We start from the raw sequence: 14,271 nt of genomic DNA, 5'->3' as shown, positions 1-14,271 counted from the left end.
TGGATGCGATGTGTGCTCCAGACTTCTTCAAGCAAGAAGCTCCAGCAGCGGAAGTGTCCAAGGATAATTGCTCAGCAGTCCCTCTGGGATGTGCTCAGGTCAACAAAGCCATCTAACCCAAGGTCTCTCCAACTCTGGGGAGCAGTGTTTATCCAATGACTGGTGACAAACCATGGTCTTTGTGGAAAGGCTCAGCACCTCACATCTCAGTGGGACAGCTCTGCTCCACAGCACCCACAGAACTGAAAATGGCCTGAGCCTCAGGTGCAAACCCACTGAGCTCAGTTTCTCTTCCCACCATTGCTGCCAGTGTCACTCTCCACAGGTGCCATTCCTAAAGGTTCTCCCCAGATTTTCACCTGCAAATCTCCATTTCAAAGTATTTCCTAGGGAAGCTGACCTAAAACACCAGCAGTGTGACCCCAGGCAAATTCCTTACACTACCTGTGTTTCTTCAGGCCAGCACATAGTAGGTATTCAACATATTTATTGCATATGGAAATGACATTTACCTTGTCAAGAGTTGTGTAAGGATTAAGTAAGATGCTGTGTATAGGTACCTGGCCCAGAGCAGGACCGGATGTTGTTAGAACAAATAGGAGGCCAGCTGAACCAGGGGTGTACTGGTCCAGTAACCAGGACACTAGTTGAGAAATCTACAATGAATATTCTATTCAGAATTTCTGTAGTCATTGTGAATGTGTCCACAATTTAAATAACCCCCAAAGAACTGAGCAACCATCACAGAGCACCTACTATGTGACAGACAATATATATACATAAGCTATAGTCTTCAAAACAAGTTAGGTTATATTAGGCCCAAGTTTCAGATGAAGAAATTGAAACTTAGATGAAGACTTTTATCTAAAGTCAGAAAATGGGTGGTGGGCGGAGATGCGGCAGGTCAGACTCCAGGGCCTGCATTTATATGGCGGCAGGCTCAAGGTGTGGGCCCACATGAAACTGGATGTCCCTCCCAACAGCACCCTCACACCAAGCACAGACTCCAGTGCCCTGGAAGCACTCTTTATTGTCAGCGAGCCCACCAGGCCAAAAGAGCACTGAGGCTCCGGGCAGGCCCCAAGCCCTGCCCAGGCTGCAGGGTCTTCGGTGGGTTGAAGCGTGGGGGTACGTGAGGCTGCAGAACAGTCCTTGGCTCATACAGCACCGTGCAAATACAAAGCTAAAAACTTCTTGAACGTCTCTGGCTGAAAACCAGTCGGCCCAACAGGTTCCTGGAAAGAACACAGCCCATTAGAATCCTGCTACGAGGTTTAGTGGCAGCAATTAAAACAAAGGTTGGTTTTATGTAAATCCTAAGCAACCCAATAATAGTTGCTTCTCTCACGGACCAAGGAAGGGCACCGGGGAGCTGGCACTGAAGAGATGCCTGAGGGGGCTGGGTCAGAGAGGACATGCAGCACTGCTAGCACCTTTTGGCTAAATGTCCTGTTGTCACTGACCTGATCTCTAATCCCTCTCACTTCGACCACCGGGAACAAATGGTCGGTTGCCCCTTTTCACTCCCAGGGCCAATAAGCCCTCACTCATTCCACACACATTTATCAGGCACCCTCTCTCTGCACTGGGCCTATGCCAACTGCTGGAAACCCACAGTGGCTTGAATCTGGCTTCTGCCCTCATAGAGTTTATAGCCAGGTGTTCAAATAGTGATAGTAAAAGGTGACAGGCCTCATATTAGAAATAGAAAAAAAATGTTAAAAAAAAACAGAGAAAATGACTAACTAACTGACTTCCATGCATGGAAGAGATCATGTATGAGTCTTAAAGGGCAAGCAGAATGGGCCAGAAAGAAAAAGAAAAGGTAAGAGACCGGAGACCAACACATGTACTAGTACAGAAGCAGAAATGAAGGTGGGAAGAGCAGGGGCGAGGCTGGAGCCCAGGGCCCGTGTTGGTGGGGGTGGTGTAGGCAGGGCAAGAGGCAGAGAGGGGCGGGAGCTGAACTGGACAGGTAAGGAGGAGCATTCTGACCAAACCGAGATAGTCTGGCACTACGCCAGTATTCTGGAAGGAAGAGGCCCTACAGACACACAGGGGAGAGAAAGAGCATGACTAAGAACAGAGAGATGCGGAGGTGGTTAGTGTGGCTGTGCAGGGAGACGCGATGGCTTCTGGAGCCAAAGAGAGGGCCCCGACCCAGAAGCCATTTCAAAGGTGAAACAACATTGAGAGATGGCTGGAGAATTATACAATGCTGAGAATGTTCAAAGGCTCAACAACGTCATTTAATGAATCTACCCAGGCCCTGTGTGGGACACAGGACACAGCTAGTCTGATCCAGCAGCACCCCTACTCTGTTCTCTCTCATCCCCTGATCCTGCTTTATGTCTCTTCGGAGTGCTTATCACTGCTTGATGTTATATTACGAATTTAGATACTGTCACTGCCCACTGTACAGAAAGTAGGCCTGGACTCTGCCCGCCGAGCACTAGTGGTGACAATGCCATGGGAGGAGTTCCCTAACTGTGGAATGAAATGAATGAATCATTCACAGGCCTTGCCTTCGAGGAGCTTGGAGCTTGGTTTGATGGAGGAGAAAAACATGCAAACAAACGACTGCAGAATAACAGCGTGATCATGCTGTAATGAGGGAACACTGGCTATGGGAACCTGCCCAGGGCACTGATGTGAGGCTGGGAGTGGGCTGGTACGTCCTTATGCTAAACTTGAAAGGACAAGTAGTGGATGGCCAAAGGAAAGAGAAATGGAGGATGGGGTGAGGAGAGGGAGAAAGGGAGAAGCTTCTTATACAGCATCTACTAAGATTCCAAGCTACTTAAGGGCAGGGCACACTGGGGAACTGAGGAGCTGGGTGTGGTGGGTGCAGAGGGAATCGGGAGGGGAGATGAAGAGATGGGCAGGGCCCAGGGCAGAAGGTGCTGTTCTAGGTGATGGGCAGGGCTGAAGGAGCCCTCCAGGCAGAGGTCTGGGTACGGAGCTCCTAAAGCCAGGATCCCACTCCCACTCACTCTGGGTAGGGAGAGTCACGGCCCTACTCTAATCACAGGCTGGAGATGGCAGGACTTACCACAACCACCTTCTTTTTGATCACTGGGAGACACCAAAAATGCTGATAGAGGAGCTGGTCTGAGTCCACCCACACCAGATTCTTGATGCCCTCATTAGAGGCCAGATCTGTGGTGTTCAGTTGTAACACCAAGAACTGGAAGACACGTCCATCGGTGCCCACACTCTGCACAACTACTGGCTGCTCCAAAACCTTAGTGTCATTCTGAGAGGAAAAGGAGATAAGTAAATCAAATGAGAAACAGTGGGGTAGAAAGAACAGCACAGACCAGGCAACCTCTAGTTCTGGCCTTTAAAATAAATGCTCTACTACATGTACTCATTTCACAATGGGGCAATGAAAACACAATGTGAGGTTAGGGCACTGACCAGAGCTGGGCCTTCCCTCCCCCACCCAGCCTGGCTCTGCCTGGCCTGGTGCCTCATGGCCCCAGGGTGCCTGCTCTTCAACTTGAGCACATTAAAGTAATAATTCTTGCTATTGAGAGGTGATTACTGGGTAAGCAGCACAGAACAGGAAGGTGAGCTGGGAGGTTAATGATGGGAAATCCCTCAAACTTCTGACACTGCCTGATGGTGACAACAGTGTCATCAGCTCTATCAAATGTGGACCTGGACGGTCAATGGATATAAATAATCTCATTCAGTTCTCACTCCACTTAACAGATGAGGAAACCAAGACTGAGTAAGGCAAGTGCCTTATCTGAAGTCACAAGATGTGTGTGGCATCAGAACTTAGACTGGCTAACACTAGGATGTGTTCATTTTCCACTTCTGCCTTATTCCTAATGGCCTGGCATCCTAGAATGCAGACAGTCATCTTACCTGGGCTTCGTGCTCTCGATGCAACTCTGAGAATGTGCCAGATTCCTGGAGTGTCTCCAGCCATGTCAGCCTCAGGATTTCACCAGTCAACACATTTGCTAATTATCTCTTTCAATTTGTACGACTTGATATAATAATGACACTAGCAACCATTTACTGAAGGCCTCTCATGTGTCAGGCATTACACAAGTTTTACATAAAGTCACCTCTAATCTCACATCTAGGGGTATATTCATTCACTTAACAGATGAGGAAACTGAGGTTCAGAGAGGTAGTATAATTTGCTCAAGGTTACCCATGAGATGTGAGCCAGGATCAGACCCCATGCTATTAAATCACTTAAACCCCTATTATTCTGCTCTACATTCAGTGTCCCATTGGTCTAATAACAGAACATTTTTTCACTCTCAGTATTGTCCCAGTTTGGTTAACAAATCATATGTTCGCCCTACCAAGACTTTGCAGTAATCCAGTTTGGTGATTGCTACTCACTGGACAAAGACCCAATAGACAGGCCCCATGAAGCACAGCATCCTTGATTCAAAAATGCTGCCTATATTCACCCCTCCAGGGCTGGAACCAACATTAGAAATAGCTAATGTCAGACCTCAGTGTGGGCCACGCTGGGACTGTTGGCCTTAGATATACCTGTTCTTAGTTGCATGAGTAATAAATAAAAAGAAAAGTACTTTTAAGTGTTAGCTGAGAATTCTGTATTGACTCTTATCTCCCTCTACAGATCAATAAAACTGCAGGTAGTACATAAATTTCTCAGCAATTTTACCTTTTACCAGAGGCTCTTCCCATAATTGCTCAACTTCACATCCCCAGGAATAGTCTGTACCTGGAGGGGGTAAGGGAGACCTCCTTTCCTACCCAACTAGGTGGCAATTAGTGGCAGCATTGCTACCCATGCTCTCCTGGCACAGAAGCTACCATGAGTGTACAGGCCTGGGACCTGGCACATGACTATCTCTGCCTCTGTCCCCTGCCTCAGACATGGGTGGCAGTAGGTTGTTCAAAGCTGGAGGGATCATGGCTCCAGTACTAGCCAACCCACTCATTAGCTATGGGATCTTGGGCAAGTTACCCAACTTTCCAGAGCTTTCAGGAAATATACAGATAACAGAAATAAAGATAATCTTCCAAGGACTGAAAAGACACAAGATCACATAAAGCTGTGACAGCTGCTAATTTCTTAGCTGTGACCTTAGGCAAGTTACTTAGCCTCTGTGAGCCTCAGTTTCTTCATCTGTAAAATGAAGCTAACAGTATCTGCCATAGTGGGTTGCTGCAAGGATTAAATAATGCAATGGTTCTCAAATTTTAGTGCAGTGGTTTTCAAAACTGAGCTTGTACCATTACTACCTGGAAGGCTTGTTATGACACTGATTGCCAGAGGCCCACCCCCAGAGTTTCTGAGGCAGTAGGTCTGGGCGGGGTCTGCACTTCCAACCAGTTCCCAGATGATGCACATGCTGCTAATCCAGGACCATATTTTGAGAACCACTAATACAGAGAACACTGATTAAATGTTTGCCATGTAGCAGATGCTCGACACAGGCAAGGTCCATTCCACTCCCTATTTCATTTGGCTAACCACACCTCCCCAATCCCACCTAGTTCCTAGTTGAAGTAGGATAGGGAACAGAACATTTTGAATTTCCTCACTCTTCCATAGGGCCTTAGGCTCTAACCAAGTCCTGAGAACTGGCAGCAGCTCTCAGGAACACTCTCCCACTCCTTGTTCCTGGAAGAGATTTCCCCCAGTCTTGGAACAGCTCTTGTGACGACCACTCCACCTGCATTCTATACCATCTAGGACCCTGAGGCTTCCTCTTAGAATCAAGGGGCTACCAGCAAGGGGTATCTTAGGTCCCCAGAACCTGTCCTGACTTGGCAGGCAGGTCTAGGCCCCTCCACTGCCTGCCTGATGGAGCCTGGTGCTCCAATCCTAATACTACAGAACAAAGGCAGTGTGCTGGAGCATGGACAACTGAAGCCTTAGGATTTGGGTATACCTAGTTCTCATCCTTTCTCCACTACTTACTGCTGTGTAAAGCTGGGCAAGCGGCTCAGCCTCCCTGTGATTCTGTGGCGTAATTTTAAAACTGGACATTATAATAAAACTGTGTGAGTTGCTATGATAAAGAAAAAAGTTAGGTACTTTATGTAAAAGACAGGCACATAGTAGGTCCCCAGCGGATGTCAGTTCAGAATGAGTGGAAGTGCCTCTCCCTAAAATTTCTCAATTAAGCAAGGAATCCCCGCTGCCCTCTTTCTTTCTTTGAGGAGTGTAAGGTAGGGGGGTCTTGTCTACATACATACCCCATAGAGGAGCCGGGCCTGAGCCAAGGCATTGCCAAAGGCAAACAGGATCATCTTGGCCCGCAGCTGATCTGGTTGAAAGCGGTATGGTCGTGAATTGGCTGTCTCCAGAAAATACAGGGTGTGGGGATAGGGATAAGGATAACCCTCCCGGTATCCTGTAAGATACAGAACCACGTAAAGGCAGAAAAGATTAATCGGCCTGCCCCAAGGCTCAGGAGAGTCACTTCACCTTAGTTCGGTGCCAGGCACTACAAAGACTCAATAAAGGCAAATACTATCAGCCTAGCTTGGGGGCTGGCAAACTTTAGCCTGTTGGCTAAATCTTGCCCCCTGCTTATTTTAAAAAATAAAGTTTTTACTGGAGTACAACTCTGCCTACTCATTTACATAATGTCTACTGAGTAGCTGTGACAGAAACCACATGCGGCCTGCAAAACCTAAAATATTTATGATTTGGCTCTTGACAGAAAATGTTTGCCAACCTGTTATAGGTAATTCTTGCACGCTAGCTCTAACTCCACCCCTTTCTCTCTCATTCGAGCACATGGATGACAGTGATGTTAGCAGAAGTATAACCTGAAATCCATGGCAATAATTTTTTAAAAAAAGAAATCATTTGCAAAATTCAATATTTTATTATTAATAACAAATGACTTCCTCACACCTCACAACTATCTGTACAACACTGGTGGGTGAGAATCAAAGTTTAACTCTTGCTCATCTCAGCCATGATCTTACCAGGTCATCATTCTCTTCCCCTGCATGGCTCTGGATAAACCTTTGGTAGACTGAAGGCTTCTAGAAGGAGTAACCTAGATCAGTGAAAGTGAGTGAAAAGGAGGGAGAAAGAGCCTGGGAAAATGTGGGCTCTAAAAATCCCAGAGAAGAGCACTACTTAAGATAAAGACACAGACATGGCTTTCCCACCTGCCTCAATCCCTGCTTTGGTTCCTCAGCATATGTAAATACCCAACACTCGGCACTTACTCTGTGCCAAGCTCTAAGATGGGTACCAGGAACAGAGGCCAAGCAGAGCCTGCCATTGCCTTTGAGGAACTCAGTCTAGAGGGGAAGACTGACAGGAAAACTGATCATATCCAGATGGAGAGACATGTCAAGTTAAAGCTGAGTCAGGGGCTGTGGAAGGAAAGATAAAAGGTCCTGATATGACTAGAAGGTCCCAGAGCATTTCTGGAAAGAAGTGCTTCCTAAGATGAATTATGAAAGATGAAGAGTTATCAAGCTGAAGACAAAAAGAGGTGAATGGTCAAAAGTTCCAGGCGGAGGTATAAGAATGTGTCAAAGCATGGTGGTGAGAAAGGGCACAATATATTGAGCATAGTTGAAATAAAGGAGGCATGTAGGGGAGCAGACAAAGGTGAGGCTGGAGAGAGGGGCACAGGCCAGACCCGAAAGCCCTCATGTAATAAGTTAAGAAGTTCAGACTCTATCCAATAGGCAATGGGGAGGATAGGCATTGAGAGAGATGAGATTAAATTTGTGCTTTAGAAGGGCTACTCTGGAATTGTGAACTAGGTGGACTGGAGAGAAAACAGCCTGAAGCAGACTGACCAGCTGGGAGGTTGTGGCGACAGGCAGAGTGAGAGACGGGAGGGACTGACTTCAGTTGCAGCTGTGGAAATCAAGAGAGGGAAAGGAGAAAGACGCTCATGACTGAGTTGGGGCCTGCCTAGCATGACTCCCTAGTTTCTTTCTGAGCTGATTGGGTAGACAGCGATGCCTTATTTGATGGAGTTTGGATAAATAGCCTCATTCAATGCCTGTGGGGTTTCTTCAGGCCTACCAGGAGGTTGGCCAGAGTTTATAGGTTACATAGAAAGAGGTGTCTTTCAAGGGACCTATGAATATAGGAAACATTTGGCCCCTGATCAAATGCCCCTCTAGCCACCCATTAAAACTCTGACCTAAGAGAGTAGCTTTTCAGGAGTCAAAAGCAAAGTCAGCCTTTGAGCAAATCATTTCACCTCCCTGAGCCTCAGTTACCTTGCCTATAAAACTGGGATAATAGTAACTGTCTCACAGGGCTACTCCATGGATCTTAGAAGAACATGCAAGTCAGGTGCCTAGCATATAGTAAGTACTCAATATATCTTTTCTCTTAAAAAAAAAGCACGTCCCTCTTCTCCACGCTGCCTGAAAGTCAAAGGCTTGATACTCACCTGTGTCATCTTTCACATCATAAACATTGCATTCCTGAAGATCGACAGTGGGAGATATGGGATAGAAGGTTTCAAGAACATGATTCTTAGTAGCTTCTACCTCCTCTCTGGAGGCAATGGGGGGCAGAAGGTCCTTGGCATTCAGTCGGGCTCCACTAGAACCACGGACCTGAAGGAGAAGAGACTCTAAAAGGGGAGAAAGACGATTAGTCTAACCTGGTCTAAAGCCTTATCTCAGTTTCATCACACCATGCTCAAGTCTTTTATATAAGTTTTACGAGCTGACCAGCCTAACCACAGAAAACAAAACTTTGGTTAAGAGATTAATCCTGGAATTCTTTTTTTTTTTTTAATTAAATTTATTGGGGTGACATTAATAAAATTAAATAGGTTTCAAGTGTACTATTCAATAATACATAATACATCATCTGTATAGAGCATTGTGTGTTCACTACCCTAAGTCAAATCTTCCATCACCATAAATTTGACCCCCTTTACCTTTGTCTACCTCTCCGTTCCCACTTAGTCTCTCTGGGAACTATTATACTGTTGTCTTTGTCTATGAGTTTTTGTTTGTCGTATTCATTTGCTGCTTTCCGTTTTATATTCCACATGCGTGAAATCATATGGTTCTCAATCCTGGGATTCTTGAGAGGGGGACTGACCAATGCACTCTTCTTCCTGTGTTCCCTTTCCAGTGATCCCTGAGGCCTCGTGGTCTCTGTGGGTTCAGGGCTGCCCTATACAGATCGTCCTAAGCACCTGCTTGCTCTAAGCTGAGGACCCAGTAATGAATGAGTGAGAGTTATTCTATGCCCAGGTTATTAAATCCAGGAAAAGGGCCGGATTGTCCACAACTGAGAGTAAAATAAATTGAGCCTGTCAAAAAGCCTCACTTAAGTTGGATTAGCATATCTGCTACATGGAGACACGGGTGTATGAAGAAAAAACTCACATCTGACTAATCAGAAAGCCTGCCATTGTGAATATGTACGAATATCCTTCACAGAGGTTCCCACAGGAGGCCACGTGCCACCACCCGGCAAAATATGTTGGAAAAACTCCTTGAGAATAGCTTTCTGAGCATTCTAAGTGGAGGCAAATCTTTCTCTGAAGGTGCTTGGGTTTTTAGAAATAGTCAAATAGCAGTGTGATGGTAATGGATCAAGGATAATGAACTTACATATCTAATGGCTAACAGCACTGCCATTTAATTAGCATGTGGTCTCACTTACTGAGTACGTAAAAAAGGGATACTACATCTGTGGATAAATTCTGATGTGGTTGTTAAAATACATCACACCCATACCTCAAGAATAGTTTTCTAAAGTATTTCCTGTTTCCTCATATATAATCTGCAAGGAAGATAAATGTGCCTGGACCCTGCCTAACCTTGGGTTTTAGATTTTCTCCACAGACCACTCTCGTGTGGTTTCCAATTCAATTCCCTTCACATCTCTCCTCCAGTGACAGTTGCAAATGGGGCAGTTTAATTAGAGGTAATACTTGATGATGGGCCAACAAGTTCTCTTCTATTAATAAGGCTCACTAATTTCCTTAGTTGTGCCATTACCTCTATAAAGCTGACTGCTTGCCAGGAAGTCCATGCTCAAAGGGGAAAGCCAGAGAAATCCGACCAAAAAGATGTCCTGAAAATCCCAAATTATTTCATAGCTGGTTTCTCTGCTCCAGGATTCCACAAATTATGGAAAAGTGAAAAGACCAGGATTCCACCAAAATGAACAACATAAGGTCCCTGACATCAGGAGTTCACAGTTTAGGGGGGCAGACAGAAAAGATACCAGGTAACTATAACACAGTATAATATGTGCTATGATAAAAATATACGTAATGGGCACAGAGGAGGACTAGCTAACCTATGGATTCACATTGGAAGACGGCTTGAATTGAGTCTTGCAAATAAGAATTTAGTCAAATGAGGAAAGCAGAAAAGAGTTCTAGACAGAATGCACAGCATTTGCAAAGGTATAAAAGCTTGATGCAGCCAAAAAGCTGCAAGTGGCTAAAGTGTACATTTGGGCATGCGGGGTGGTGGGTATTAGAGCAAGAGATAAGACTAGAAAGACTAGGTGGGTGTCCAAATCACAGAGGGCCTTGGATATCATGATAAATGGTTTCAACTACTTGGAGACAGTGAAGGATATGAAACAGGAGGGACATAGGAAGACTTGCACTTTAGAAAGATCAAACAGCTACATGGAAAATGAACTGGGCAAAGGAAAAAAGCATGCATGGGGTAAGAAGGCTCTTGCAGCAGAATATGAGCTTGTGAGGGCAGAGACTGTGTATGCTTTATTACTTCCTTATTGTCAACATTTAGGAACTTGCAGGCACTCAATAGATATGGTTGAATTAAGTCTTGGAAAGAAGTGATTAAAAACAAAAAAGGCTGCGCTATGGCTAATGATAATGAGGATGTGTCTGAGCCTATAAAATTAGACCATGAGGATGGGAGTGAGGATACATATGGGAGTGGAGGGGTATGTGGGAATGTGAACTGGGCTAAGACTAGAAAGACTGATAAACAGACTAAAGCTTTCTGGCATACAAGATAACCAACCTCGATTCCAAGTGGTGGATAACGTGTAGTTTTTGGCACAGATCCGCCTGGCTAGCGAAGGATGCTTGAAAGTCTGGGATTTACACAGCTGTAACAGACTGTCCACAATGATTGGGCTTGGAGAAAAGAAGAAACATTTGGAGATATAAAGCAACAGATATAAACCAAAATTCATCAACTAGAAATCTCACTGACATGGGGGAAACTTACCAGTAGGTCGTTCTCTTGGGGATGTTTTCAGTGGAGTGCCAGAGACGGGCGTGATAGATCACATTCAGAACGCGTTCATCTTGGTTCTCTATGTGGTTCCTTGGATCCTCAATAAGGCTAAGCACTTTCTCAGGAAGGCCTTCTATTAACTTGGCCTTGGTAAGCCAGAGAGCCTGCTTTACACCTTTGGGGTAATCAGTTACAAGAAAAAAAAAAAAAGACAGGAAGAGATATTTAAGCCTGCCAGGTAACATCTTGGGGAAAAGGGTGTCGGTTGAGTGTGTGAGAGAGGATGAGGGTGAGAGGGAGGAATATTTATGGGATTTCTTCTGTGACATCTGAGGGGTCAGAACTAAAAATAAAGAGCCTAAGCTAGGACAGTCATTTCAACTCAACTTCAGGAATGACTTGTCTACTTAAGGATAGTTAACAACTGAGATGGTGAGTGCTTGCCATAGGAAGAATTCAAACAGTGGCTCAAATGGCTGAGATCATAAGGCTGAATCTTGCAGGCAAAGGTCTGCCTGTTGCCTGCAGGATTCAGACACTTGACTATGGGATTAAATCAATGGATGCCAACCTTTCAAAACCTAGATCCTTTCTATTAAATCACACCTCAGTCCTTGATCGGAAAAGGCTTTATCTACCAAATATACCTCATTTATTAGGTGTAGGCCCAGGATTAAGTCCATGCTGTTTTATCAAGGGAAAGCAGTTTTTGGAAATAATGGAAATAACTTTTAAACCATGAATAATTTGAAGAGCCCTGAGTTTGGGAGCCCTTAAATGGATAATTTTTCACATCTCTTCTAACTCTGAGATTCTATAAGTTATTTCATAAGGAAATTTTTGTATGAAGAAGCTGTATGAAACATACTGCTGTATTTGTCAAAATGATTATACTGAGAATATTTTTCTATTAATTACACAGGGTCCTCCCTGAGACCTTCTGAACCTCTCCCTGGCCTTAGTACAGGAGGACTGGGATTTTCCTGGGTAGAGTACTGTCTTGTCTTATGGACATGGTGAACTGCATAACTGAAAATGTTTTTCCCTATATCAGGGCTTGACATACGTTATTTCTTTAGGGCCAGATGGTAAATATTTTCAGCTTCCAAGTCATATAGTCTCTACCACAACTATTCAACTCTGCCACTGTAGCATGACAGCAGCCATAGACAAAAAAAGTAAACAAGTAAGCATGGCTGTATTCTAATAAAACAATTTATAGAAATAGGCAACTGGCCTAGTCAGTATCCCCATTTCTGTACCATTTGTTGACTGCTAATAAGCTGAGAACCAAGTTTAGGGCTCCTCTTTAGCAAATAGAACCTCACAGACTGTAATTTTTTTTTTTTTTATTCACCACACTGTTTTATTTTTCCTTTGTGCTGGTTGCCTCACCTTTCTATTTTTAATTTAATCTGTGTTATAAAATTTCTATAAGATGCTCAAAATACTTTTCAGAAAAAGGTGGAGTATAAGTAAACTAAAAGATTTGATTCTGACTGCTTAATCTTTAAATATTAAGGAATGTCAGCTACTTCCAGTGGGCTGCTGTCCTAGGCAAAGCTCCTTCCTTCACTTTCCCCAGATCTGGCTTCACTAAAAGAGGAACAGGCACAGACCTAGGGACCTAAGTTCTGCATTAAGTCCATACATCAGTCCTCCACCCTCAGATCGAAGTTGACACTGTATTCTTTCAAATGATTGTGCCCACAAGTTGACAGAGGGCTGGTTACTGCTTTGGTTAGCAGACTACTCATCGCATCTGGAAAACCACTCTGACTCGGGGACATATCTTCATTTGTAAGGTTATGTCTGAGATTAAAGGGAGCCTAGGAAACTTTGGGGGAGACACCCTCAGGCAATTTCTTTAGTAGTAACCAATGAAAGACAATGAGGGCAATGAAACTTTCCACTTTAAGGCTTATAAGACATTGGAAATACAAACATTTAGAAATGTAACTTCTAGATTTTGTGGTGGAGTTAAAAAAAAAAATCTGGTGTGGGACTTAGGGAACCTGTTTTCCTTGAAAAAGAACATCCCAGCTCTGACCTTTGACTTATGAAATGAGATATGCAGCTCTGGCTTCACTATTAACCAAAGTGCGCCTGTGGACAAATCACTTCTCTCAGTCACATTTATCAATCCTGTGAAGGGAGGCTATAGGCAAGGGGCATTCTTTCTGCTGCTCCATCTATCTATTTCTTAAATGTACAGCTACATCTCTCAGGTGTCAAGAGCTGGAAGTGTCATAAGAACCATTAGTCAAAACCACTTACTTCACAGAAAATGGGAGGCTCAGGAAGGTTCAGCCACTTGCACCAAATCACAGAGTTAGAGGCAGGACTAGGCCTGGAAACCAGGTCTTTTCGCTTTGCCACTCCAACTCTAATACCTCCTTCAAACAAGCAAAGCTCTTTACAACCCACTTAATCAGGACAACTCTCGTAATAAGAATCACTACTGGCCCCATTTCACAGACGAAGAAAGTGAGACCTTTTAAGTTTCAATGTCTTGCCCAAAGTCACAGAGGGCTTGGGGTCAGTACTGGGCAGAGGAACATGGTCCCCTCCCGCCCATCCAGGGGCCTCACCCTCGAGGAGGCGGCAACGCTGGTGGAAGGTGTAGCAGGCCTGGTCCTTGTACAGCGGATGCTCTTGGATCGGGGGCGCGCGGCGGAACTTTGGGTGCGTCCAGCCAGGATCCCACGGCGGAAAGACCGGCCGCGCCAGACCGGGCACGAAGTGCATCTTCCCCGCGTAGGTGATGGGCTCCAGTCCAGGGATTTCATACACCCTGTCCAGGGGAGGAGGCTCGGGCTTCCGCGTGGAGCGAACGCCCCACTCGTACGCCCCGCGTCTCGGGGTCCCGTCGCCCCCAAAGCCGAGCCTTCCAGGAAGACGAAGCGCCCGCCTTGTGGGGCCCGACGCCAAAGCCATACCGGTTCGGTCTCCTCAAGACCGCCACCTGGACGCCGCCATCTTCCCGTGCGCAAGGTCTACTGGGAAGGAAAGGGGCTGGGCGCCAAAGCTAGTTTTATGAGTGGCAGCCACTTGAACCAATCAAAGTTAGGGTATCATAGCCTT

At 45.3% G+C, this 14,271-nt stretch overlaps 1 protein-coding gene across 1 annotated transcript; it reads right to left on the bottom strand.

The window, feature by feature from the left end:
- Window positions 1–469: 469 nt before the first annotated feature.
- MRPL37 (mitochondrial ribosomal protein L37) lies at window positions 470–14,197 on the bottom strand. Its single transcript, XM_039887028.1, has 7 exons — window positions 13,779–14,197; window positions 11,179–11,362; window positions 10,969–11,084; window positions 8,388–8,573; window positions 6,205–6,362; window positions 3,053–3,256; window positions 470–1,235 (listed from the first exon to the last, which is right to left on the bottom strand). Exons 1-7 carry the CDS (start codon window positions 14,122–14,124, stop codon window positions 1,158–1,160), a joined length of 1,272 nt encoding a protein of 423 aa, XP_039742962.1. The 5' UTR covers window positions 14,125–14,197; the 3' UTR covers window positions 470–1,157.
- Between the last annotated feature and the right edge of the window lie 74 nt (window positions 14,198–14,271).

Source organism: Pteropus medius, unplaced genomic scaffold (assembly GCF_902729225.1).
Source record: "Pteropus medius unplaced genomic scaffold, Ma_sr-lr_union100, whole genome shotgun sequence".
Lineage (NCBI taxonomy): Eukaryota > Metazoa > Chordata > Mammalia > Chiroptera > Pteropodidae > Pteropus > Pteropus medius.
This window is presented reverse-complemented; position numbering and strand designations above follow the sequence as displayed.